At 50.1% G+C, this 24,096-nt stretch overlaps 1 protein-coding gene across 2 annotated transcripts in view; it reads left to right on the top strand.

Annotated features, from left to right (window-relative positions):
• Window positions 1-24,096, top strand: part of HPSE2 (heparanase 2 (inactive)) — a 107,173-nt gene that overhangs the window by 73,265 nt on the left and 9,812 nt on the right. For both annotated transcript variants that reach the window (XM_053948965.1, XM_053948966.1), the window contains 4 exons: window positions 9,421-9,468; window positions 17,400-17,493; window positions 20,000-20,106; window positions 20,957-21,071. In XM_053948965.1, the coding sequence (XP_053804940.1) occupies window positions 9,421-9,468; window positions 17,400-17,493; window positions 20,000-20,106; window positions 20,957-21,071 (364 nt within the window). The remainder of the gene's footprint in view (window positions 1-9,420; window positions 9,469-17,399; window positions 17,494-19,999; window positions 20,107-20,956; window positions 21,072-24,096) is intronic.

Below are 24,096 nucleotides of genomic sequence, written 5' to 3'. Positions count from 1 at the left end.
GCAGGAAATCTATTAGCGCCGGGAGGAGCGGGCTGAGTAAGGAAAACAATGGGGATGAGAGCCAAGAAGCTATTAGAGAAAGGGAAGTCCTACTGCTGTGTTTGCCCTTCGTGCGCCGCAGCCGGGTCCCAGGGAAGAGGGGTCGGAAGAGCCAAGTCGCACGGCCAGGGTGGTCCAGCAGCTAAATGTTGCTGGCTGTGTTTTGACTGACAGCAACCCTGGGAGCAAGGCTGTAGTGTACAGTCTGGTGGAGATAATGGCAGACACCCCATCTCAAATGAAAGGGAAGGTATGTAAGAGCTGCAGCCCTGGTGACGGGATAGTGGGGCTCTTCATAAACCCCCCAACTGGTGTGGAAAACTCTGATGAGCATGCCTGCTCTCCAAGCCATATGTTCTCTTCTCTGCTGCCATCCCTGCCTTCCAGGATAACTCTGTTCCATGGGTGCTCAAAGAGTTTTGTCTCTCCCATGAAGAAACCTTGTGTCCTGCACTCCAAATCCTGGTGTCTGCAGCTCACAGCAAGCGGCACATGCCTGCATGGCGTTACAGCCTGCGGGGTCCTGTGGAAAAAGAGCTGCTGGTCTTTCCATGTAAAGACCCCATTATTACCAGGCAGGGCATAAAGAGGAGGGACAAGTCTGATTACACAAAGGGCTAAAGGCTCATTTGCAGTATTTGGACGTGGAGTTGCAAAAGGATAAACATATAAACCCCGGTGCCTAAGCTCTTAGACAACGTGAGCTTTATTGCCAGTAGCTCCCCAAGGTCTCTTCAATGTGGGTTAGTGCTACTGAGAGCTCTGTCTTCTGCAGCAGCATCCAGAACTGGTCCACAGGATGTGGCTCAGCATGTGCCTGGTACTATCACAGCCAGGACATGCCTCTCAGGGTCCTGAACAAGCCACACACAGTCAGCAAGCAGGAGAGAGGAGAGGGAATTTAGGAAGGTTGTCTCAAAGGCAAATCTGCCACCTGCCTTGCTAGACCCTGAGTGATCTATGTAGTGCTCACAGTAGGCTGAAGGCTCCTGAGTGAAGTATGTGCAGCTCATAGTCCTGATGATGTGAAATTTGTAGTTTTTCTCTTCTTTTAAAAAATTGTGATGAACAGCAGAAGTCAACCATGTAGGGGGTGATATGTCAAGTGGCAGATTATGCATCAAGAGTTAACTAAGGCTGGAGGGGTGAGATAACACCCCTGATGTGAAGATGGGATGGGTGGATTAGTCTGCCAGGCAAGCATTGCTGTGTTACACAAAGTGAGGAAGTGAATTTTGGTAGGAGAAGTAATGGAAATGAGCTGAAATGGGACAGGAAACCTCAGACAAGCCCAGGGAGTGTTCTCCAGCAGTAGAAGCTGGCATCAGATGTTCTCCAGGGAAAGCCTCTGGAGATACCTGAGGTCCCAAAACACTCAGAGAAAAGTGTCACTGTGACATATTAACTAGAATAACATCTTCCTGTTCCATGATCTGTGTTCCAAAGGTTTTAGTCTATTTTTAGCTGTTATCTCAAGCAACCAAACTAAACTTATTTTTGTGCTTAAGTTTTGTCCTGAAATAATGGCAGTGTCAACATGACTTGGGCATTTGCATCTGCTGAACACCTCCAGGGGTCTTCTGACTAAATCCTTATGCCTGACCTCCAGAACAGGGTGGGACTGAATCCCTCCTGAGGTGCCACCTTTCTCTGGGGTCTGCTACAATAATGGACAGTTTGGGCACCCAAAAGTTTGCAGCATATAGGAGGATGTGCATGCTGTCCACTGCAGAGGCTGTCCTTAGGCAGGTGACACTGAGCTGTGCTGGGTGACAGCTATGCACTTCCCAGTGGTGGAGGTGGGGTGTAGTGAGGGGAGGAGAGCTTGGAGCACAGAAGCTTGGGTTTTGCACACCCTTCAGGGCTGAGTTATTGCCCCTGAGCTCCTCCACCACCCTGCAGGGAGCAGTGGCTCAGAGCAGCCACAGCCATCCGTGTCACCCTGGGCTGGCAGGTCCTGGAGCCTGGAGCTGGGCTGCTGCTGATGGTGTAAGGACAGGCTCTGCAGTGGAGAGCTGCTCCTACTATGCAGGAGGCTAGAAATGGTATCTTGTGGATGCACAGGTGCAAGAGGGAATTTCTCCAGACACAACCAACAGTTGAGTTTGATGAGGTGTTAATTAGACCATTCATGCAGGCTGAGCTGTTGCAGAGCAGACCATGTTAGCTACCTACTGTGTCTGCAGGTACAGGAATCCCAGAACTGCTCAGAATTTGCTTGGGGAAAAAAATTATGGGATTCTGAGGAATTAACATAGATTTTAACAGCAGATCAGGAATCAGACACAAAGGTTAATGCATGGCTGGATAGCCCATTTGGTGCTGGAAGAGAAGAAACATGCGGAAAAGCTATAAGGAAGGAGAGATGCTAAAGGAGAGGTGTTAAAGCTTGGAACATGTGGTACAAAACTTAGTTTGGCATGTCTGGGTGGATTTGACTCTGGGCTCTCATGACCCATTGCTCCTCAGCTGGTGTAGGCCAGTTTTTGCCACTGGTAACTCACAAGTTTTGGTGTGTAACCTCCACCATGGCAGGAGCTGCAGCAGTGCCAGCAGGGTAAGGTCTGGCAGGCGCTTTTGCCCATGCTAGACTGGCTGTTGTTGGCCAGTTTAAGTCCTGAGACTGCTGAGTCACCAGAGAAGTTAAAATCTTTCTTGTCTGGAGCTATAGTCTTTCCCTATTCCTCATCTCACAGGTCTCAAAGTCACCAGATCTTGTGCCTCCTTGGCTTTTCTCTGCCCTCTTTCCAGCCTCCTTGGCCCCTTTTTGCTACTGCAGTCACCACTGTGCATCCACCCTCTGGTCACAGGGCACAGCACCTTCAGCCAGGTGGCAGAAGTAGGTGACAAGGCTCCCATTTGTCAATCTTTCCCTTGCAAGGCACAAAAATATCTGATCTTTTGTGATTTTACTGCCTCCTGCCCCTGGTTTGTACTGCCTGTGGAGACTTAACCACCCATCTGGTTCCCTGTGTCTCCTTCTGGTGATGTCATTCCACAGTGGTCTGAAAGGAGCCCATAAAGCTGAAGAAGCACTTTTGTCAGCGGTGGTTAAGAAGAAGCCCTTCCTCCCTGCCAGCTGTGGATATGCCAGGACTGGGAGGGGGCGTGTCTTAGTTATTTGTGGGCAGACAAGCAGGGGTCAGGTTAATACCTGACTCAGTCCTCAGCCCTGCTCCTTTCACCCACAAATCAACCCCAAGCCAAGGTTTCTAACACTTACCTGGTAGAGAGAATTGTTAGCTTACAGATAATGAAATGGCACAATGGGGTTCCACCAAAGCAAAATCAAAGTGCTTTAAAATGGGAGAGGCTTTGGTAGTGTTTTGATGATAACTGCCCTTGCCTTATGTCTCTGCCATCATGAGGATGAAGAGGGCTGTGCCTGTCTGTGCAGGTCAGCACGCCTCAGTCAGTTCAGGCATTAGTTTTTATCCAAATAGCAGCAAAGACAGTGTATGGACAGAGCTTGTTTGTTTAAATTCAAGTAAGAACGAGAAATAACTAACTGGAGTAGGTGGTATCTGGCAAAGGAAAGGACTCTGGATGAATTTTAGGAATGAAAGTAGGCATTTTCCCCTCCTCTTGCTGAGAAGGACTTCTGCCATATTCGACACAAGGGACTTGTAAACACTGGGTTTTTAGAAGTTGTTTCGGCTGTTTGTCTTTCCTTAAAAAAAAAGTATATCCTTGCTGTATTGTATTACAAAAACTACCACAAGGTTGGTGGCACAGACCAGGACGCTCAACGGATCCAGAGCAAGAATTTTGTACAAAAATTTGAGCCACAAGACAAGGAACATTAAATTAATGCTACAAAGGGAGGAGGAGGTCACTGCAGCATGAACTCAAGCTCTGGTAGCGTTGAACTTATGAGTGATTCAATTCATAAATACGTTGAAATGAGGTGTGAAGGATGTGATGACTCATTTTGCAGTTGGTTATATAGCAGGGTCAAGGAGCTGAGATATAAGCAAAAGATTTAGCTACTGCTCTTGCAGGAGGAAAGAGTTAATATAGTTGTTGCTTCTGAAACTTAATTTGATTTCTGGAATGCCAGAATCAAGTCACCTGAATAGGAAGAACAAAATGGATAAGAAAACACATAGATGAGATTACAGCACTGTGTAAGTACACATTGTACCTTCATGCTGATTACTATCTACAGTCTTAGTAATTTCATCTCAGAAAAGATGTAATAGAACCAGGAGGTTACAGAGAGAAGCTGAGGATGTGCATAGTGTGTGATTTCTTCACGTGAGAAGGGATTAAACAGGCCATGCCTCTTCAGCTCAGAAGAGAGACAGCTCAGAGGGAATGTTACCGAGGCCCAGGAGCCTGTGAATGGGGTGGTTTGTTCACAATGCAGAAAGTCGTTTGGAAGGAAGCTTTGTAAAGAAGGAGGAAGGTTATTCACACGGTGCACAGTGGCATTGTGTAAGTAATTGTCACAGGGTGTTGTGGAGGCTAGAGTTAGGTGAGTCCCTGTCTCCTAACCCCTTGAGCTTCCCCCAAGGACAAAAAGCCCTCCTTGCTGAAGGCTTGTGCAGCCCTACCACAGACCAGGCTGGCTGAAGAAAGGTGATGCTGAGCAGACAGAGAATATCAGCAGATTTATACCTAGTTCACACCAGCCTCTGCTCCCCAGAATGAAATTCATGAATGTCCACTGCAGGATAAAGGCTTTGCAGCATGTAGCATTAGTGAGGTCTAGTATCTCTTGCTGCTGCTGCTGCACGTGTTCAGTTGTGCTGCTGGAACCTGAAGAAGTCAGTAAAGGGCAGCCTGGGCCTTAGTGACCCTCACCAGCCTGCTGAGACACATGATGATGACACCACCCTGCTCTAGGGATCCACCAGGGCATCACCACAACCACAGGCAAGCCAGTCTTGTTCCTACATTTGGGGCTTGTGCAGGGTAGGGACTCTGTTTTGTAGTTCTTCAGTGAGTAGCAGATGAAATAACCCATGTTTGTAAAGTTCAGCACTCAGGGGTCATTCAGATGCTAAACCACTTGGATGCCTCTGCAATAACAACTTTTCTCCTTGTGCAGCTGCATTCTTTGTTACAGCATTGCTCTTTTTTTAAATTTTTTTAATAGTTTAAAGGATGAAAATCTGCAATTACCTGCATGGGAAAGAGATTTCCAAATGTGGATGTCTCTTTAATGTATCAGGAATAAGCCTAGGAAGTTCCAGAAGCTGGCAGCTGAATTCAGACACATTCACATGAGAAACAACGTACTTGGAGGCTAATTAACCATGGGAGCAATTTACTTGAGGTTGCAGTAGGTGCTCCATGACTGACAAGTATTGAATCAGGGCAGGAGACATGTTTCAGGTATCTGCCAACACAAAAGTAAAAGTTGTCGTCCTGGGAGATGTGGTTATAGGAGATGCTCTGGAAGAGGTCAGATTTGAGCCATGGTGTCACAATACAGAGTTTGGGTATCAGTACCATCTTGAGATGTTGCAGCCCTCCTGCTCTTTGCCCCCACAGATCACACATGCCCTGTGAGGTGAGCCCCACTTTTGTGGGACAGAGCTGGGAACTGTTTGAGCCACTGAGCAATGTTGAATTACATTTTTCTCAGCTCTAGTTCAATGCAGGGCCCCACAGGTAGCAAGGGTGGCATGGGATACTGGCACAGAGCCAGCTGCAAGGCTAAGAAAATGAACAGAGTAATGGGGTGGGTTGTATTGAAAAGACACTTGGAGATCATCTAGTTCCTAACACCCTGCCATGGGCAAGGACACCTTTCAGTAGACCAGGTTACCCAGGACCCCATCCGACCTGGCCTTGAACACTTCCAGGGATGGGGCATCCACAGCTTCTTTGGTCAACCTGCTCCTGTGCCTTATCACCCTCACAGTGAAGAATTTCTTGCTAATACCTGATCTAAACCTACCCCCTGTCACGTAGGTGTCCATATCAAGCTCAGTGACTTTGTCTCATCCTCAAATCAGAAACTCCCTACCCAAGATTCCTATTCCTTTACACGTCTCTGATGTGTTCTGCTTTCCCACCTAGAAATGCTGTCCCGGAAGATTTCAAAGACTTTTCTTGAGGATTTTAACGTGGGCCCAGGTTTCTGATATGTGGAAACCCAGCCAGGGTATTGCATGGGCAGGCACTGGGGCTGCCACCCTTCTGAATTTTGGGGCAATGCTACAGCATTTGCCCCTATAGCCTGCACAGCATGGGCTGAGCTTGTCCCACTGCTCCTGGGAGGGATTTAGTGCACATGTGCTGCAGGGTCAATTGGTGCTCACAGAAAGACCCCAGTGTGTAGGAAAATGGCAGATTTACTGTGCCAGCCCAGCCCATCTGTGCAGCACATGTGCAGGGATCTGAGCTCTGCCGGAAGTGTCTGGTTCACTGTGCCTGCACCGTGCACGTGGAAATCACACAGCCCAGGAAATCCCAAGTGAAAATGTGTCACCACTGGTCATTCTGACCCTATGGATCTTCACTGGCCTCAAAACCTGTGGATGGAGCAGCACGGGTGCTATAGGAGTAAAGGGATTAGTTAAATCCCTGTTCCTAAAACAAGAATATTTGGATACCTGTACATTACTGCCTCTTCACCTCCCCTAGGCTTTCATCTCTTGCTCCTGCAGTACCCCTTGCTGGCTGCTGGGCTGCTCTAGGTTCCCTCTGAAGAGTAGAGACCACTGCCCAAAACATCTGGGGTGTTCCAGGAACAACTCCAGCTCTAAAGGCAGGACTTGAAGAATTACTAGGAACTTCATCTTGCAAAAATCTCAACAAAAGGAAAAAGGAAGAAAACAGAAAGAAAGGAAAACAGACATGCAAAAGAAAATTTGAGGTAGATATGTATGTTTTATCATAAGATTTTAATATTAACAGAACTAACTGATTTATCTTCCTATTATAGGGGCCGAAGAGGAACGCTAAGCAAGCCAGGGCCATTCTGTCCTGTTTTTGGTTTGCACTGTGCTGCCTGTGCTCTATAACTGTTTCTCAGGAACTTTTTATCAGGAGACCAAGTAGCTTCCTAGAGATGTGGGAGATGAGGCATATGGCTGTGCTGCTTCTGCTGCTCCAGGAGGTTATAATGAGGGTTTGCTTCGCTTTTCAGTCCCTGCTCAAAGACCACTGTAGAAGGTGTGTCTTCAACAGGGCTATAGGCCCTATGAAAATGGCAAGGAAAACCAGAGAGCTTCTTCCTTTAAGCGTGGTCTGCTCATGGTTTTGGTCTGTGAGAGGAAAGTGCCAAGCTGAGCCTGAAAAGGTGATTCAGTAAAGTCCAGGATGGTTTACTTTCAGCCAGAATGTAAAGCGTTTGAGGTTAGAAAACAAGCTGGGCTAATTTTCAAATCCAATTGCAACATATCGATCTTCAAATCCAATACAGATGGTGTTCATAATTTCAGTTTAGAGGTCATTAGTTTACTCTTATAGACTTTGTGCATTACATTTTATGCAGCAGCCCCTGTACAGGGAATTTAAAACCTGGCAGCTGGGGTTTTTGACTTTTTTGGTGTATTTTTGCACACTTAGTTTTAGACAACAGCAACACCTCCTCAGCAATATTTGCATAATTTTCTTTTTTCCAGGTGACCAATGTGAGTTGTGGGGAGCTCACACCTCTCCCTGTGGCTGCACTAGGGCTGGCCCAGCGGATATTCTCCCCCTGCTCAGCTGGGGAGGAGCTGTCCCCTCAAGAAAGATGTAAAAGCATTTCAGAAAGGCTTTTGCATCTTTTACAGAGCCTGGGAGCTGAGCTCTCAGCATTGCTGGGCAGCAGAATGGGGGATGCCTCAGTGCTACAGGAGTTTACAGCATGTTATTGTTTTTCCATTTCTAATTGTCTCTCTTCCCTCTCTGTCTGCAGGGATTTATTATTGCTGCCTTTGCCAGCATCCTCTTATGCTCCACAGGGTCCAGCTGCCCTTTTGTCCCAGTCTATAATTGACCATGGTCATTAATTTAAAGTCAGAATGATCATTTCCGAGCTATATTTATCCTGAAGCTTGCTGCTCTTGTTTCAGACCTGATTAGAGGCTCATGTGCCAGAAAGCTGCTGCTCATCCCTGCCATGACAAATAGTCTGATGGTCTCTCCTCACAAAGCTTCCCCTTCCCTACCCTCGGTCATGGGGCTCTCCTTGGGGTCGCTGGACCCAGCACCACTGACCCCTGTGTGGAGCTGGGACAGCTGTGACATTGCTGCTGTGTTCCTGGAATCCTTGTGCATCAAAAGCAGCCCAAGAAAATAGAGCATCGTTTCCTTTCTCAGCACATTCATGAGCTCAGGCAAATGTCTCCTGTCATGTGTGTGCACTATCACGTCCAAAATGCATCAGCCACGCAGTGCACGTTGCACTCCTGCACAGACAACGTGCCTGTCCACTCGGAGTGTGCCTTTATGTGTTTCCATATCCATACCCTTAAACATAAGATTATAAGAGCTGCCTGGGCTTCCTCATGGGAGCTGCAGTTTTCCAAGGTGCTGTTTGGATTGCTGGGCTGGGGAACCAGGGAGAGACCCCTGCAGTTACACATGGTGCCCAGGATTAGGAATTGCTTTGGTTTTGGGACTGGCAGTGTGAGCAGGTGCACCTGTGTAGCCTCAAGTCTGACTCAAACAGGAGCTCTCTGGAAGAGGTATATTCTTAGTCAGGTCAGAAGCCACCAGGACAATAATACCCATGTATCACTGACTTTAACCTTGTCCATGGAAGTGCTGTGGTTAGGCACAGGAATGGAATAAACCAGAAGAGGTTTGACCCAGGTCAGAATCCCACAGTTTGCTAATAGCCAATGCCAAAGAAAGAGTCAAAAAAAGGAAAGCACTTAGCAATATTAGTCCAGCTTTTCCTCCCTTCCTCAGGAGCTTCCTGAGCAGGAGGTGGCATTTTTGCACCTAATAGCTTTGCTGGGTTTTATTTCCATTTTCTTCCATTTTCCAGTCCTTTCTTGAATCCAGGCAAAGAGTTCCTCAAATTAAATACATATTGGGGGCTAAGAAGTATCTCCTTTTAAGATTGACATTTAAAACATGTTCTTTAATTGCTGTTGAGAATTGTTAAAGTCACAGAACTGAATACATACCTCAAGACCTTGTTCCTGAAATGCTGTTGTGTTTCCAAAGCTCTCCCTTCCTGCTCTAAAATAATGCCCAGAGCTCTGCTGCCAGTTGGTTTTCACTTCATTGTTCTCAGCTGTGCTTGCTACGAGCATTTGGATTAAGTAGAAGTTATTCCTTCTATTTAAGGACACAGAGGCTTCATTAGAAAGTATTTGTGGATACAGTGGCCACCTTTGTTATCTCAGAATGTAGGATGAGCATTGGTTGTTTAGGATTTCCCCTGTGACAACACTGGGCTTATCTGGTTTCTTCCTCTGTTTCCCATAGGTTCATGAAAGTGGCCGGCGGCACGGTGGATGCTGTTACCTGGCAACAGTAGGTATTCACCATTCCTTCTATTTTCCAACACTCAGTGCAGTGATCACAGATGCTGGGAACAGAGCTGATGTGCTCTCTGGGTGTCAAAGGGGCAGATGTGCTACAGCCACCTCCTCTGTCCTGCTGAATTTAAACAGGTGAAGGAAGCTCTGCCCTTCTTTCTCGAGCCTCTCAAACAATTACAGGAGTGGATGTAATAACCTATACCTCTGCAGCTGAGACACAGGACAAAAATACCACTGCCTGCATGCCTGGCCTGATGGATTGCTGGAAACAGAGCCCTGAGTCTCCAGAGGCAGCTGGGAGGACAGACAGCTCTGGGGGTAGCCAGGGTAGGGACAAGGAGGCAAAAGCCACAGACATGACAGATGTGTGGCACTATCTGAAAGCCCTTTTCCTTTCACCCCAATCACTGCCTCCTCATGCCCATTGGCCTGAATCTAAACAGGTTCATCCAGACAAGGGAGAGGCATCTTAGTCCAATGGTAAAAACATAATGCCCCAGCCCCCACTCTGCTTTGTAAGGGTGTCCACAGACACACTGCTGTGTCCTACATGCAGGTGGAGCCCCAGGAGCAGATATCAGTTAAAAGGGGATGAACATCCAAGATCCTGGCCCAGCTGAGGCTGAGAGAGATGCTGTTACCTGTTCTTCCCTCTGGTCCTACAAATGCTGCATTTCAGAAGAGCAAAGGAAGCTCTGAGCTGTAGCACTGAGTGTTACAAGCACCCTATGCAGGGAGAGGTTTTCTTATTTGAGGGAAAATCAAAAAACATCTTTTCCTTCCTCCTATTTCTACCTGCCCCAGTTTCCATGCTATGGCCAGAGGTAGGCCCCCCAGCAGGCTGTGGCTCTCTGCAGTGGGAGTGCAAACGCCAGTGCAAAGGTGAGGCATTGTACAAGCACAGCAGAGACCACCAAAATTGATAGCAAGAGGGTTTGTGGGGCAGGCAGGACTCTCCCCTGCCACAGAAAGGATACATTTCAGAGACAAATATTCACTGGAGGGGAAAAAACTACTGTGAGGCCATTCTGTTCTCAGAAAAAGTGGACTTGCTGTCATGCTGGGTTATACTTCCCATGCAGGATGCTGGCCTGAGCATGGGAGCCAGGGTCTCAGGTCCAAGATGTGCTTGAGTGTGATGCCCACAGGTCTTGTTCCCAAGCTGATTCTTCACCATGACCCTTCATGAGGGGCTCGGGCTGCTTTGCTGCAGTGCAGTAGTGGGGTTTGTAAACCCATGACTTGGAAAGGCCCTTTGGACACCTGCTCTTAAGCAGAGCTCAGTGGGGTTTAACATAAGAGGCGCTCCTGCAAGCACAGCCGTGGTCTCTGTGTCAGTGTGTTAGCCTTGGAGGCTTCTGCAGAAGCAACTGTTGGCATCTTAGAGGGGTTTATAGCACCAGACATGACCAGCAACCTGTAAGTCCCATTCCTGGAACTTGGCTTGTCTCAGTGTGCTTGCCTGGGTGTTTAGCTCCTTGGGTTTTCCTGCCAGGCAGCAGCAGCTTGCTGCAAGGGGGACAGTGGGGTAGCAGAGCAATTGGAGCAGGATTTGTGTTACTTACAGGCTCATGCTGTGCAATGATGATCTATGTCTCATCTGGGAATTTGCTTTTCATGATTACACGATGTGCTGATCGCATTTACTTAGTCCAGGAATTTGCTTTCTGCAACAGGGGTTGATGGCTGGGCCAAGCCCTTGGATGAGTTGAAGGAACAATCTTCCAGGCTTCAGATGTGGAGTTTCATCTGGTGTGCAGGGAATCTGCCTGCATGGCTGCTTTGAAACCGTTTCTTTTATAGGGTCAGTCTGAAGTGCTTGTCAGGTCTGGTGCTGAAGCAGCAGCTTGTGGCTGGGAGGGCTCCCCACAAGGTGCAGCTCCCCACAAGGGTCAGCAGAGCTGAGCTGCTGCCTGCTGCCCCATTTCCACTGCAGTGTTCCAGCTTCTCCCCCAGCCAGGGTTTGCAGCTCTGGAGATAGCACTCATATGTGATTGTGAGGACTGGCAATGGCCACAGCTCTGAGCTGGGCTTCTGTACTGTTTATGAATAAATGTCAAAACAGTGTCTCATCCCTCTGCTCCAAACAGCAAAACAAAACAAAACAAGTTCCTTTGTATCCAAGAAGAAAATTATTAGCAGGAAACTAAACTGCTGTCTAATTTCAAGTATGAGTATTTTGGTTCCAAACCCTAACGTTCTCCTGGGATATTGGTTATAAATTTGTCAAATCTGTTATTCCTTTGAAAAGTCTGTGCTCAATCCAGAAGGGGAATTGAGGAGGGAATATATTGCAAGAAGCCTTATTCTCTGCGTGGAAACAGAATATATCTGAAATATAATTGATAGAAAAGTGACACTGTGTAGAAATAAACAGCTCACCAATGAGCCTCACTCACTCAACTGAGTATGGTTTCACTTACATACACAACATCACTCAGCATGTGTGCCTCCCTCTTCAGAAGTAAAGTGTTCCTGGAGAGGGATGTGTGAATGGCTTCAAAGTGCTCAGGGAATTTCCTCTAAAGGAGGATGTGACAAGTGGCTCTAAGGGATTTGGCATTTCCCTGGTGATTTAGATTGTTATGTTTGGTTATGAGTGAACGCAGACCCCATCAGCCTTTGGATGTGGGTTCCCACTGCTCAGAATCGTCCCCACAGCCATCTCTTTGCTCTGCACTGGTGTCCTCACATATGGGAAAGATCCATTGTCTGCTTAAACCTGCAGCTGTGCCCAGTTCCATCCCCCAGCACACTCTCTCAGTCTGCACAACTGCTTTTCCACTCGAAGTCTTTCACACAGCTCCAAGTTTGTCATGTTTAATGGGCAAATCCTCATGCAATGCTGCCTCTGAAGCACAAATCCCTATTACTTATGGGGAAAGTAAACGTTTACATCTTCAAAACCAGCGGACATCTGTCCCTGTGGCTTCTTGGAAAATGCCACCTTCTCTTCCAAGATACAAAGTCACTTGTCCTATGTGGCAAATCAGAGGTGCCAGACACACAGGCGTGTGAAAAATGTTGCTTAAAATGCTTTTGCCTGGATTGGTTTGGGTGACATCTCTTCTGGCCTAGACATGTTGAATGTGCAGGGGGAAATGCTCACGGGCAGTAGCACAGGGCAGATTTTCCAAAGGTGCCAGGAGAGAGTTGACCAGCATGGGCACACCCACCAGTGTTATGTACCCAGGGTGTCTATTTGGGCTCACATCAGCTTCAGAGTGCTCAGAGTGCTGTGTCTTCACAGGCTGTGCCTGGAGGAAGGGGCTGCAGAAAGGAGTCTCTGACCCATTTGCACCTGTGTGGTGGTTTGAAAGCCAAACCCACTACAATGTGTAAATAAACCTGGTCAGGGCACAGCTTTGCCCTCTGGCTTGCAATCCTCTTCACTGTCTGATGGAGGGAACAGTTCCTGGCAGCACCATGGCCCTGGCCATCAGCACATTTCCAGGCAATGCCAGGGCAAGGCTGGGGAAATGGCACAGGCCAGGGATGGCTCCTGGTGGTGAGATGGGCAAATGCATCTTGTCTGGGGGTAGAGAAAGGCGTGGGTGTGAGCTGTGCCTTTGGGGCCAGAGAACAGCCCCTGGTCCCTCTTCATCAAAGCATTTATTAGTTGACTGGAGGTAGGCAGCACCTCTCATCTGTGCCTGCAGGTGTTTGGAAGGAGCAGGTGGCATCCTGCCTCTCTTCTCCATGAGAAGCAGTGTGGCTGCCCCACGTCCTGCGCTGCAGATCCTTCTCCTCGGGAAGATGCTCAGGGCTCAGGGCCACCTCTCAGCAGAGGTGTCCCGGTTTCACAGCTGCAGTGGCAGCAGGGTGTCATGCTGACCGTGAGGATCTGCCCTGCCCGCTGTCCCTGGCAGGCCAGTGCCCTAATTCCAAGCAGACTCTCCCTGTAGCAGCAGGCAACAAAGTAGATCCGGAAATTCCTGAGCTTTGGGAAGTGGGCTTTAATGTAATTAACTGCAACAGAAGAAGAGGTCAGATAATAGGGGCAAAGGTTTCTCTTTAAAATGCAGGAGGATGTAAATGAAACCAGCTGCCCAGGAGTCAGTGCACTGCCTTCATTAAACATGGTACAATGCTTATGGTCCCATGCAGCAAATCATGGATCTTGCCAGAAAACAATTTTAAATGCAACACAAGACCTGGAGGTGAGAGGACAGAGACATGTGGCCAGCCCCTGAGTGCCCAAGTGCTCTGGTGCCTGGCACTGTCCCTCTCTGGGAGGCAGTGGGAAGCTGTGTGCAGCCTGGCCTTGCAGCCTGCTCAAGAGCAAGGGCATTTCTGACTGGCAGCTGTGTTCAGCCCTGCCTCACTACTGTTCTCAGCTCATCTTTGTCCCATGCTACAGATTCATCAAAGGATGGAAGCCAGGAATTGGGGTGGTTCATTTCCTAGGACTGGCATAAATCCTTACCCAGCCCTTGGCTGAGTCCTTCCCCTGCAGCACACTCTGGTTTGGCCATCTCCAGAGCGGCCCAGTCACACCTCCCTTTGCAAAGTGGCTGATCTCATCCTGGCTTTTATGGCACAGTCCAATGATGGTTTTAGAAATGGGGCCATGTAAGCAGAGGGGGGAAGAATTTGTGTCAGCTTTGTATAATAGGCATCCAAATATAATAGGACACCCAAAAGTAGATGTACATGGCCTTTCCTTCAAGATGTCTGTCTCATCTGGATCCCTCTTTTTCTTGGTTGACTCTTCTCATGTTCTTGCAGACTGCCTGTTCATAGAGATAGTGGCATCAAATAGGGGAACACAATGGCCTAGCTCTGTATATAATTGGCCATATCTGTTCTTTCCTGAATGATGAGAAACAGCATGGTCAGTGCTCATGGTGTGCTTGCTGATATCTCCTAGGCTTCAGGGCCACTGCTGTTGCTGTGCCATACTCAGAGCCCACTGAAAGAACTGTCAGCCCGTGTTGGAGACAAACAGCTTGTCCAAGAGCTAAGTGTGCTCTGCCCCTGCAGAGTCATGGCTGACAGAGACCCCTGCCCGTGCTGGGGAGGGTCTGTCCATTCATCTCCCTGCCAGACTTAGGAGAGCAGGATGTGAGTGCCACAGACCCTGGGGCTGGCCTGGGGAGGTATTTGTCAGTGCTGGATATCTCTGCAGCTGCTGCTGGCTTTTTTGGAGGTTGAAGAGTTGTGACTGTTTTAGGTTGTTGGGTTTTTTTTAAAGTCAAGTGCACTGAGTCATTGTAAATACCAGCAAAGCTGCAGCCTTTTCTCCAAGGAATAATCCACGCCTAATGAGCTCTTCTCTTGCTTTAAAGGCCTGACAGTTTGCATTTTGTGGATTTCTATACTGCCTATACAGACAGTTAAAGTTACCAAAAGGAAAAGCCATTAACTCAATGAGATGAAGCTGGAACCCATTCCTGAGTAGCCAGGTATCAGCACAGACCTCAGTTCCTCTCTCTTCCTCAGAAGCCTTGTGCAACTGGTGCCGTTTTCCCTTTTCCCTAGTCTGAGGAGGATGAAACTGCCTGTTGGCAACTGAAGACTTCCCAGGCAGATTTGCAAGCAATCCTTGCCCATTTTACTGAAGCCTGTAATTGTCTTCATGCTCTGTTTACACACCCAAAGCTGAAATGTTCCCCTCTTCATACCACCAGGAAATATGCTACCAAGATTTCTTGACACTGAAGCAGGAATACTGATACTTTATTTCTGCCCTTCATGCCTCTACCTGTCTCTATTTCTTTGGGTTGTTATTTCTCTTCCCTGTAGGGTCTGGGCTGTGCTGAGCACAGCAGCACCTCCCCAGGTGATTTCTGGGGGGCAGAGCCTCCTCTGGGTCTGCTGCTGATCCTCTCCCCTTGGCAGTGGAGCTGCATGTCAGAGCACACCTTGTGCTTGAATGAGGTGATGAGGCAGTGCAAGCTTGTCTTTGCTCTCTGAGGGGTTTATCCTGGGCTCTGGGACCATACTGGCCAAGGAGCTAAACCCTCCAGAAAACCTGATGCATTGGAGGGGTCATACACAGACTGAGGTCTATCTAACTCCATATTTTCCCTGTGAATACAACTTTTTTTTATGTCTTTCAGCCAGTTTTCAGCCCAGGTGATGGGGTTTTTAGTCCACAGCAGTCTGAAAAAGTCATTTCTGCTCAGTTTTTAAGTGTGGTGCTAAACTCCAAACATCTGCCATCCCCAGAGAACACTGCTTTGTAATTTTGTCTTAAAAAGTAATCTGTGTAAACCCCACCACTGCCTGCTGCTCACAGATCTGCTCTCCTCCCAGCAGCCAGTGGTTCGATAGTGTGTAAGTGATCAGAATGATTTTGAACACTTCCTAAATTCTCCCTGGAGATTATCTCTGCCCTTAGCACCTTCCAGCCACCATGGATATACAGAAGTGCCTCGTGCCTCCCTACCCAGTCACACAACGTTGGGGTGTGCTGGCATGTTCCTGTGCTTCACTGGGGACACAGCTGGGACTGCACGCCTGGGGGAGGGCTGACAGAGGAGGTTCTTCTCCTTGAATGCATTTGCAAGTGGAGCCTGTAATAGAATTCTGCTCTGGGACAGTTAGGGACTTGGAGAAGTGAGACACAAAAATCCTCTCCAAGCACTCATGCATGTTGCACATGTGCCAGGTGCTCTGTCTGAGGCTGAGTTAGCCCACGGCATCCTGTGGGGATGCTCCTGCATTCCAGCACCCAAGTGAAACAGCCACTACAACTGCTACAGCTGCTCACTGGTGCAGATGAGGTGCATGTCATGGAGAAAGCAGCCCTGGAAAGGTGAATCCACCTTTCTTCAGAGCCCAGGTCTTTAGTTTGTTATGCATCCCAGCACCCACAGCTGCACCGAGGTCTGCAGGGAGAGAGAAGGATCCGTGTAACTCTGGTGAAATCCGAGTGGATGTAGATCCACTGAGGGATGGGAGTTAATGACTGAGCCCCACCAGCCCCAGCCAGAGCTGCTGCTGTTCCTGGGAACCTCCATCCCCCCAACGTGGCTCTCACATACTCTGGGGCTTGCTGGGGTGAGTGGCTGATACACAATGCAGATTTGGGAGGAGAAGGTTCATAAAGTTTCTCTTGCAAAACCTATTTATCAGAAAAAAGGCTGGCCTAGGGGTATGCCAGCGCATGCTGCAGCAGGCATCCTATTCCCTGCAAGGTTGGCAGGACCCTCTGGGAGATGTGCAAGGCCTGCCATTTCTCTTTGCATGGAGGAGAGGTGACAGCCCGAGACTCTTCCTCAGGAGGAGCAGGTTGGGATTACCTCTTGACAGAGGGTATGTGCAGTCAGGACAGAATGCTTCTCCTTATGTCCCAGAGCCAGGAGACAGCGGTGAGACATTTCAGAGCCTTTCTCTCACACTTAGAGACAGATGATTCACATTGTTATGGGCAGCACTGTAGCTGTACTTCATAAAATCAAGCACATGGAGAGCAGGAATTGGCCTCCTGTATGGGAAACACTCCCTGGCATTCGTAGGCCAGAAGGTATTTCTGTGAGAGCAGGACTTCCTCTGCTGGTAACAGCCACAACATCTCTTGACAGGGGGATTCGACTGTGGAATTTTCTGGAAGGGCAAGCGAAAAAAGGTTGTTCAAGAGTGCTGCAAAGCCTTTGCAGGTGGCATTTTGCTTCCAGCCTTTAGAATACTACCCACAGAGTTTCACCAGCAAAAGTTAAGAAACTGCAAAACTTCCCATGGTTCCTGAAGTGCAGGACGCTCAGTGTTTAGGGTGTGTCCACCTTACATCCTCTTTTGGAGACTGAAGCATCTGCCATACAGGTATGGGGAGAGGGCCAGGATAGGACAGGGTGCAAGCAGGGACTCCCCCAGAGCAAAGAAAGCATCTTGGTATGGGACAGCAGCAGAACAGGAGGATGTGGTTTGGGGCAGAGATACTTCCACCTGTCTGACCTTGTTTTCTTATTTTCCTTCCAGTTACTACATTGATGGTCGAGTGGCCAAAGTGACAGACTTCCTGAAGACACGCCTGTTAGACACACTGTCAGACCAGATCAGGAAAATCCAGAAGGTGAGCAAAGGGTCTGCAGGGGCGAGGAGACACCATGGCTGCAGTGCCTGGCTGTGGCACAGCTGATGGCCAGGGCTCAGCACCAACTCCCAGGGGAGCTGGTGTGGGACAGGGAGGGAGAGCGGGCCCTGTGCTCCCAGTGAAAGTGCAGCCGGCCCTCATCCAGGGCAGGGGGTGAAACACCAGGCAGCACAAAGCCTGGCCCCAGGGTGGGGTGTGCGGTGGGTTTTGAGGGAAGTGGCCACAGGCTGCAGCACAGCATGGGCTGTGCAGGTGTGCTGGGACACAGAGCAGGAGAAAACACCATGCAAGGCCCTGCTAAGGCAGCTGACTGGCTTGAGGCTCCCATCTGTCTGTTCTTGAAGGGAGCAGCATGTAATGAGGGTGAAACTGAACCTGCTCCCCCGAACAAGGAGAGGAGCGAGCAGCCAGGTGGTACCAAACCTTCCTGAGCACAGCCAGCGCCATGTCTGCTCAGGAGGGGGCTCCTACCGCCACATCTTGCCCCACTTGCTCACAGTGTGCCTGGAAATGTTTCTTGCAAAGTAGTGGCAGATGCATTCCCAGAGTGATTCTCACTGGTGGAGAACTGTGACCATTATTAACTAGTGTCCTTTTTCCCTGATAATCATGTTTTGACTGTGTCAAAAAACCCAGCTGTTGCTGGCCTGTGGTGTCAGAGTCCATGGCCTGGCTCGTGAGTGCTCCTTTCCTCACTGTCCAGGGGAACTAGCTCGTATCTCTAACAATGGGATACATGGCAGGGGCTTTGCAGGGTCCCCCTGCTTTGGCTGATAGAGGGGCCAGGGCTGAGACTGACACACTCAGCTGTCAGCCCTGGAAGAAATAAGGAACACCTAGTGAGTGAAAAAGGCCTTAGGGACTAGAGGAGATGTCCACCCATCTGTCTTGTATAGGTTTTCAAATCTTACCACTTACCACAATGTCTCACTTGTAATTCCTGCAGGGAGAAACCATAGAATGAGTAAACAATTCAAAGAGGCCCTGGGAAAGGGGATGAGAGGGTCAGTGCAGCAAAGCTGGAGGAGAGAAGCTCCTTGCTGAGCCCTCTGGCACAAGCTGGGAGTCATCCATGTGTGTGGATGATACTCCTGCTGTGGGGGAGGCATGGCACAATGGCCAGTGGAATCACTGTGGGGCAAGCAAGAGACACCAGCTGACCCAGCCCCCATGGCTATAATGCCCTGCCAAAAGTGGTGACGTATCCCATCTCTGCTGCGGGTTGGAACCTGCTGGGAATGGAGTGGGACTCCATCCATTCCCAGACCAGAAGCAGCCAGGAGCTACCCTTGGTGCAGTTTAGGGAAACCCTCACACCCATGGGCCAGAATTTGGTCTGCAAAGGGTAGGGCTGGGGAAGGCTCTCCTGGGAATGCCAGTGTGGCTGAGCAAAAGCACAGCACTGGGTGCTAATAGCCTCCAGCTTGGCTCTGAGTCCGTGCATCCTGCCGGGGCTGATTAGAGCAGCTGGACTTGTCCACTTCCCTGTTTTATTGCTTCCTCTCCGACCGGGGAAGGTGGCGGGCTTAGATAATTACAGGCAGGATGCCAACACCTCTGGGGCTTCAGTCAGGGTTGTGGACTCTCACAGGCTGTGAGTGGGAGGCAGCCCAGAGCTGGCGTATTTAACATCTTTGAGGGATCCCAGTCCATCCAGCACATTCCAGCGCTCCTCACTAATGGGGCAGGATCCATCAGGCTGCTCAGAGCATTCCTGGGGCCGTTGGGTTTGCAGACATCTGGTCTTGGGAGCTTGTCACCCAGCCTGGAGAAGTGGGATTGCAGGAGAGGGGACAGGGTGTGGTGCCAAAAGTTGCTCGGGCTGGGAGAGGGCAGCTCTGGCCAGCTGAGCGTCTCACAGGTGTCTGCACTGCCAGCTGAAGCCTGGTAAGGGGTGGGCTGGCATGCTCAGACCTGCATGTCCCACCTGTGCCATGGACCCCTCAGGTGGCAAAGCAGCCCCTTCTCAGCTGTGGGACTGACTGTCTGTGACCAGAGGAATCCCTCTGCTTTCTCCTTGAGTGCCTGCCCACCTTTAATCCATGTGGCTCCAGTATGTGGCCCAGTGCTGCCACACTGCAGAGCCACTGGCGCTCGGGGGCTACCCGTTGCTGGCGGCCACCATGAAAGGGGGTATGATGAGCTAAGGTGACATGAGAGGACAGTCTGTGGGACAGAGTGCATGGGGAGACCACAGGGGAAGAGCAGGATCTGGGACTGGGAACACGAGAGTCCGTTTGGGAGCAGCTCCAGAAGATGTGAGTGGACGTGTTGGCAGTGGAAGGAAAGAGTGAGGAATAGTGTCCCACCACCCAGCCAAGGTAAAGACACAGAGTGACATGCCATGGCCAGGCAGGCACTGACTGTCCAGCAGCACCATCACCAAAGGTCTCCACAAGTCTTCCCATGAGGCTGGAGATGTATGCTTTGGCTTTAAATCACAGGTTCACCAGAGTAATTTTGGTTGCTTTTGTCTCTCACGCAGGTAGTGAACACGTACACACCAGGGAAGAAGATCTGGCTGGAAGGTGTTGGCATGACCTCAGCTGGAGGCATGAACAACCTCTCCGATTCATACGCAGCCGGGTTCCTGTGAGTGACACTGGCTTGCCAGCCCCAGGGCACTGCCACCCCCATGGGCTCTGCAGGCTGAGGTCCTGCAAAGGCACTGCAGCTGGAAGAGGGCAAGCTCCAGGCCCAGAGACCCCCTCAGTACTCCCTGACAGCCTGAGTATTGTTAATGTCTCCATTTCATACCTATTACCCCTCCTCAGCTCTGCTTTCCATTTTCTCTCCTTTGAAGCTACAACCATTCCTGGCTCCTGGGGCTTGTCCACTGGCACAGCCCCATGGCCTGGACATCCTGCTGCAAAGCCCCAGTTCAGATCTTCAGAGCTGGCTGTGATCATGAAAGATGGAGGAAGATTATCTAAGCTTTGCAGGGAAGCACAGGGACATGCCTGGGCTATCAGGGCTGTGGCAGGCTGTGAGAACTGAAGATCTTGCCCAGGGAGTGTGAGAAGACAGGCCAGTGCAAAGGTCTGGTGTGCCCTGCTCACACAGTGGGTGCAGAGTGCTGGCAGGCTGGGGGAGCACCCCAGGCTCTGGGCAGAGGGCTGAGATATTGGGGTGCCCCCACACCTCAATACACAGGGGCTCAATACACACACAGGGGCTCAAGCACAGGTTTGGGATGTGCAAGCTGGGCACAGCTGGGGCAGGGGAAGAGACGTGCAGACTTGCTGGGGCAGGGATAGTGGGAGCCAGTTAGTGGCCAGCTCATAAAACCATCAGGAGGCTTCAGCTCAGGTGCTGGGGCAGGAATCAGGTCGTATGCATGAGAGCAGCTATGCCACTGGGACCAGGCAGTCCCCCCATAGTGTCCCCCCTGGTGGCCCCCTGCCCCTCCATGGTGCCCTGGCTCTGTTCCCTCTGTCCCCAGGTGGCTGAACACGCTGGGCTTGCTGGCCAGCCAGGGCATCGACGTGGTGGTGCGCCATTCCTTCCTCGACCACGGCCACAACCACTTGGTGGACCAGAACTTCAACCCCTTGCCGGTAGGTCTGCCCAGGGATGTCATGCTGGTGCTGGCTTCTCCCTGCACGTTTGGGGGATTCTCTCCTTGTGGCTTCTCTGAACTCTGCCAGAAAATGAATTTTCCAGATCTGTTCCTGACAGTGTTAATAGGGGATGTTGGTTCATGTCAAGTGCAACATGCTGGGGGCAGATGGGAGAGCGATACCTCTGTGGCTGAAATTTCATCTGTTGCCTCAGGGCTGTAGCAGAGGAGGGAAGCTGGTACCACTGAGGGGCACCAGGGCAGGCTGGCAAGTTGGAGGAATGGATGGGGCAGGCAGCTGGATCACTCATGTTGAGCTGGCCCAAGGGAAGCCAGGCTGGAGCTTCAGCACCTGATTTCAGATTTCTAGAAACCAAGGTGAAAGCTTCACAGTGAGCAGTGGATCACAACATCCCTCACTCTTCAGAAATACCTGGGCAGAGGGGAACTCCCAGAACACATGGTGCTCATAAGGAAAACATATGAAAAATCCTGTTAAAAGTAGCAGGTTTCCTTTTTCCTCTGGGGGTTAGTAAATATACTGCCTTGCAAGCAGAGAGCCTGGCAGAGCAGCTGGGTGCTCTGCATTTCTTCTAGAAGGGATTTATTGGTCCATGAGCCAGCAGACACTGCCAGTGGGCTGGGGATCCCTGTTGGAAGATGTGCACAACCCTGACACTGTGAGCCGGCCCTTGATGCTGGACTGGGATCTCAGGGGTGGCTGCAGGGGAGCAAAATCTGAGGGAATTGCAGCTCAGTCAGCTCTGCCTACTCAGGCAATGAAAATAGCATCCCTGCAACAGCATCCCTGAGCACCAGGCTGGCTCCAGAGAACAAACCAGTGAGCAGGAGAGCATGGTCTACTGCCTGTGCTGCTCTGGGTATCTCCTGGGGCACCTTGGTCTGTTTCCACATGCAGCCTTCCAGCAAGCATACCTGCCAGCTCTGAGGCCCCTGCCTAGGGGCTTTGAGCTTCGTTTGAGATGAACCTGAGCTCGCAGCTCGATGGATTTCTCCTGAAGAGCCAATTTCCCTGACTAAGCCACATCACTCCCTTTCCCAGGGCTTCGGGGCCCCAGATTGCTCCTGGTTGGATGGGTGCAGGCCAGCTTCTGCCTGCTGGGTGCACGAGGGTAGCAGATGGCTGTGGCCAGCTCTCCTGGCACAGCAGCTCAGAGGGTGGCCCATGGCCAGCTCTGCTGGCACAGCGGGGCAGCAGCCCCAGAGCGGCTGGAGGAGTGCAGTTCAGAACGGGATTAAAGCCAGGGAAGGAGTTAGAAGAATAAACCCCAGGCTGTTAAACACAATGGAAGTCTTTAACTTGGATTTTGCGGTTGTTTTAAAGATAAGTCTCCCAATAAGTGAGGTGCCAATTGCTGTCATGATTGTTTCCTCACTCCCATGTTCTTCAGCAGCGATCCCACATCCCATCACTGTGCTCCTGCACAAACTCTGGCAGGTGCTTCCACAACCCCTTTCCCTCCACTCCTGTGCTATAAAAGAGCCACAGACAGGTGAAAACAGACAAAGGGTTTTAAAAAGCTGCAAACACCGTAAAGCCCATCAAGACCGGGCGGTGACCTGCTCCGCGGGATGGCGGCTGCTCTTTTCCCGTGGGAGCTATCAGAAGATAAAAGCCGCTGGCTGTACCTGTGCGGGGCCGCGGCGCTGTGAAATACAATCTGCTCGTTAGCTTCCATGACAAAGAGGTTTCCGCACGCCGGCTGGGCGTGAGGCAGCTCTCAGCTGCCTGCTGAGAGAAGGGCTGCACCGCCGCGGCATCAATCACAGCTCCAGCTGGCAGCTCCTCAGGGAGCTGGGAGCCAGGCCTGGGCTCCCCATAGCAGTCTTTGCACCTCCTTCTCCTCCCTGCCCCTGCTGATGCCTGCTTGTCCAATAAGAGGATGCTCTCAGGTGGCAGCAGTGTGGACAACAGGCACTGAAGCTTCGCAGTGAAATTAGGAAGGTGCTCACATCTCTGCTGGGCTTCCCATACACAGCTGACTCATGAGCTAAACGGCATCTTGTGACTTTTGAAACGTCTTGCAAGAGACATGGTCCTTGTGTGCCCCTCCAGGTCCTTCACCCATGGAAGGGCAGCTTGAGTGCCCATCCTGGTTGCCAGAATTGCCTGTCCACTCTCCCTTTGAGCTCAAGTGTTTTACTGCCTTGTTATTTTTGAGATAACATTTTCATGTATGGTTGGAGTGCTTTTTCTTCCTGAGTGATTGGAGCAGTCAGCTGTATAATAGTCAGAGAAGCCCTTCAAATGAAGCCTTTTGCAGGTACATCAGTCTGCCTGCCTGCACTTAAACCTGCATATGTGTGGGAGTAAGGAGTGGAGGGAAGGAGGGCAGGAGCAGCACTAATATTTGCTCGTCACGGGGCAGTGCCTTTGAAATGCTGATCTGGCATATAGTACCTCTAGGATCATTTCAGGCATGCAAGGTACATACTCTATCTCTCTTTCCTTAATATCTCTCTGAAACAGTCCAGAGGGAAGCAATACATTTATTTCACCCCAGGCAGACGTGAGATTTCTCTTCAGATTCTTACAGAATGTTAAAGACGTTTTTCAGTGCTCTTCCACGTGGTACTCATCTCTTTTTTATCCATCCTTGGTATTGATTTCTGCTCCTTTAATGTACAATGCTGTAAGGTTATATCTATGAAGAGAAAAAACTTGGGCATATTTCTAGGCAGGGCTTGAGGAACACAAACCCCATGGAAAAGCCAAAGCTGAAAACCAGACTTCCATTTCCTGTGGCTCCTCATGGACCTTCCTCTAAGGACTATGGGCGGTGAGATACTGAGTTTGGTAGACACTTAAAGTTCTTTTCTGCATATAAGATTCATATGCAGGACAAGAAAGTCCCGGAGGGATCAAGGGTGAATCGACAGCAGGGGCTGCCTGCTCAGCTGTGGTGGTAGAAGACAATACGATATTGCCTGTGAATTGATGGTGTCCTTGAGAAAGCATCACAGCAGTGCGAAGGTCTGTGCCCAGTGGTGCTGTGATCAGA

Source organism: Vidua chalybeata, chromosome 8 (genome assembly GCF_026979565.1).
Source record: "Vidua chalybeata isolate OUT-0048 chromosome 8, bVidCha1 merged haplotype, whole genome shotgun sequence".
NCBI lineage: Eukaryota > Metazoa > Chordata > Aves > Passeriformes > Viduidae > Vidua > Vidua chalybeata.
Note: the sequence above shows the minus strand (reverse complement) of the source record. Positions and strands in the feature narration are given on the sequence as shown.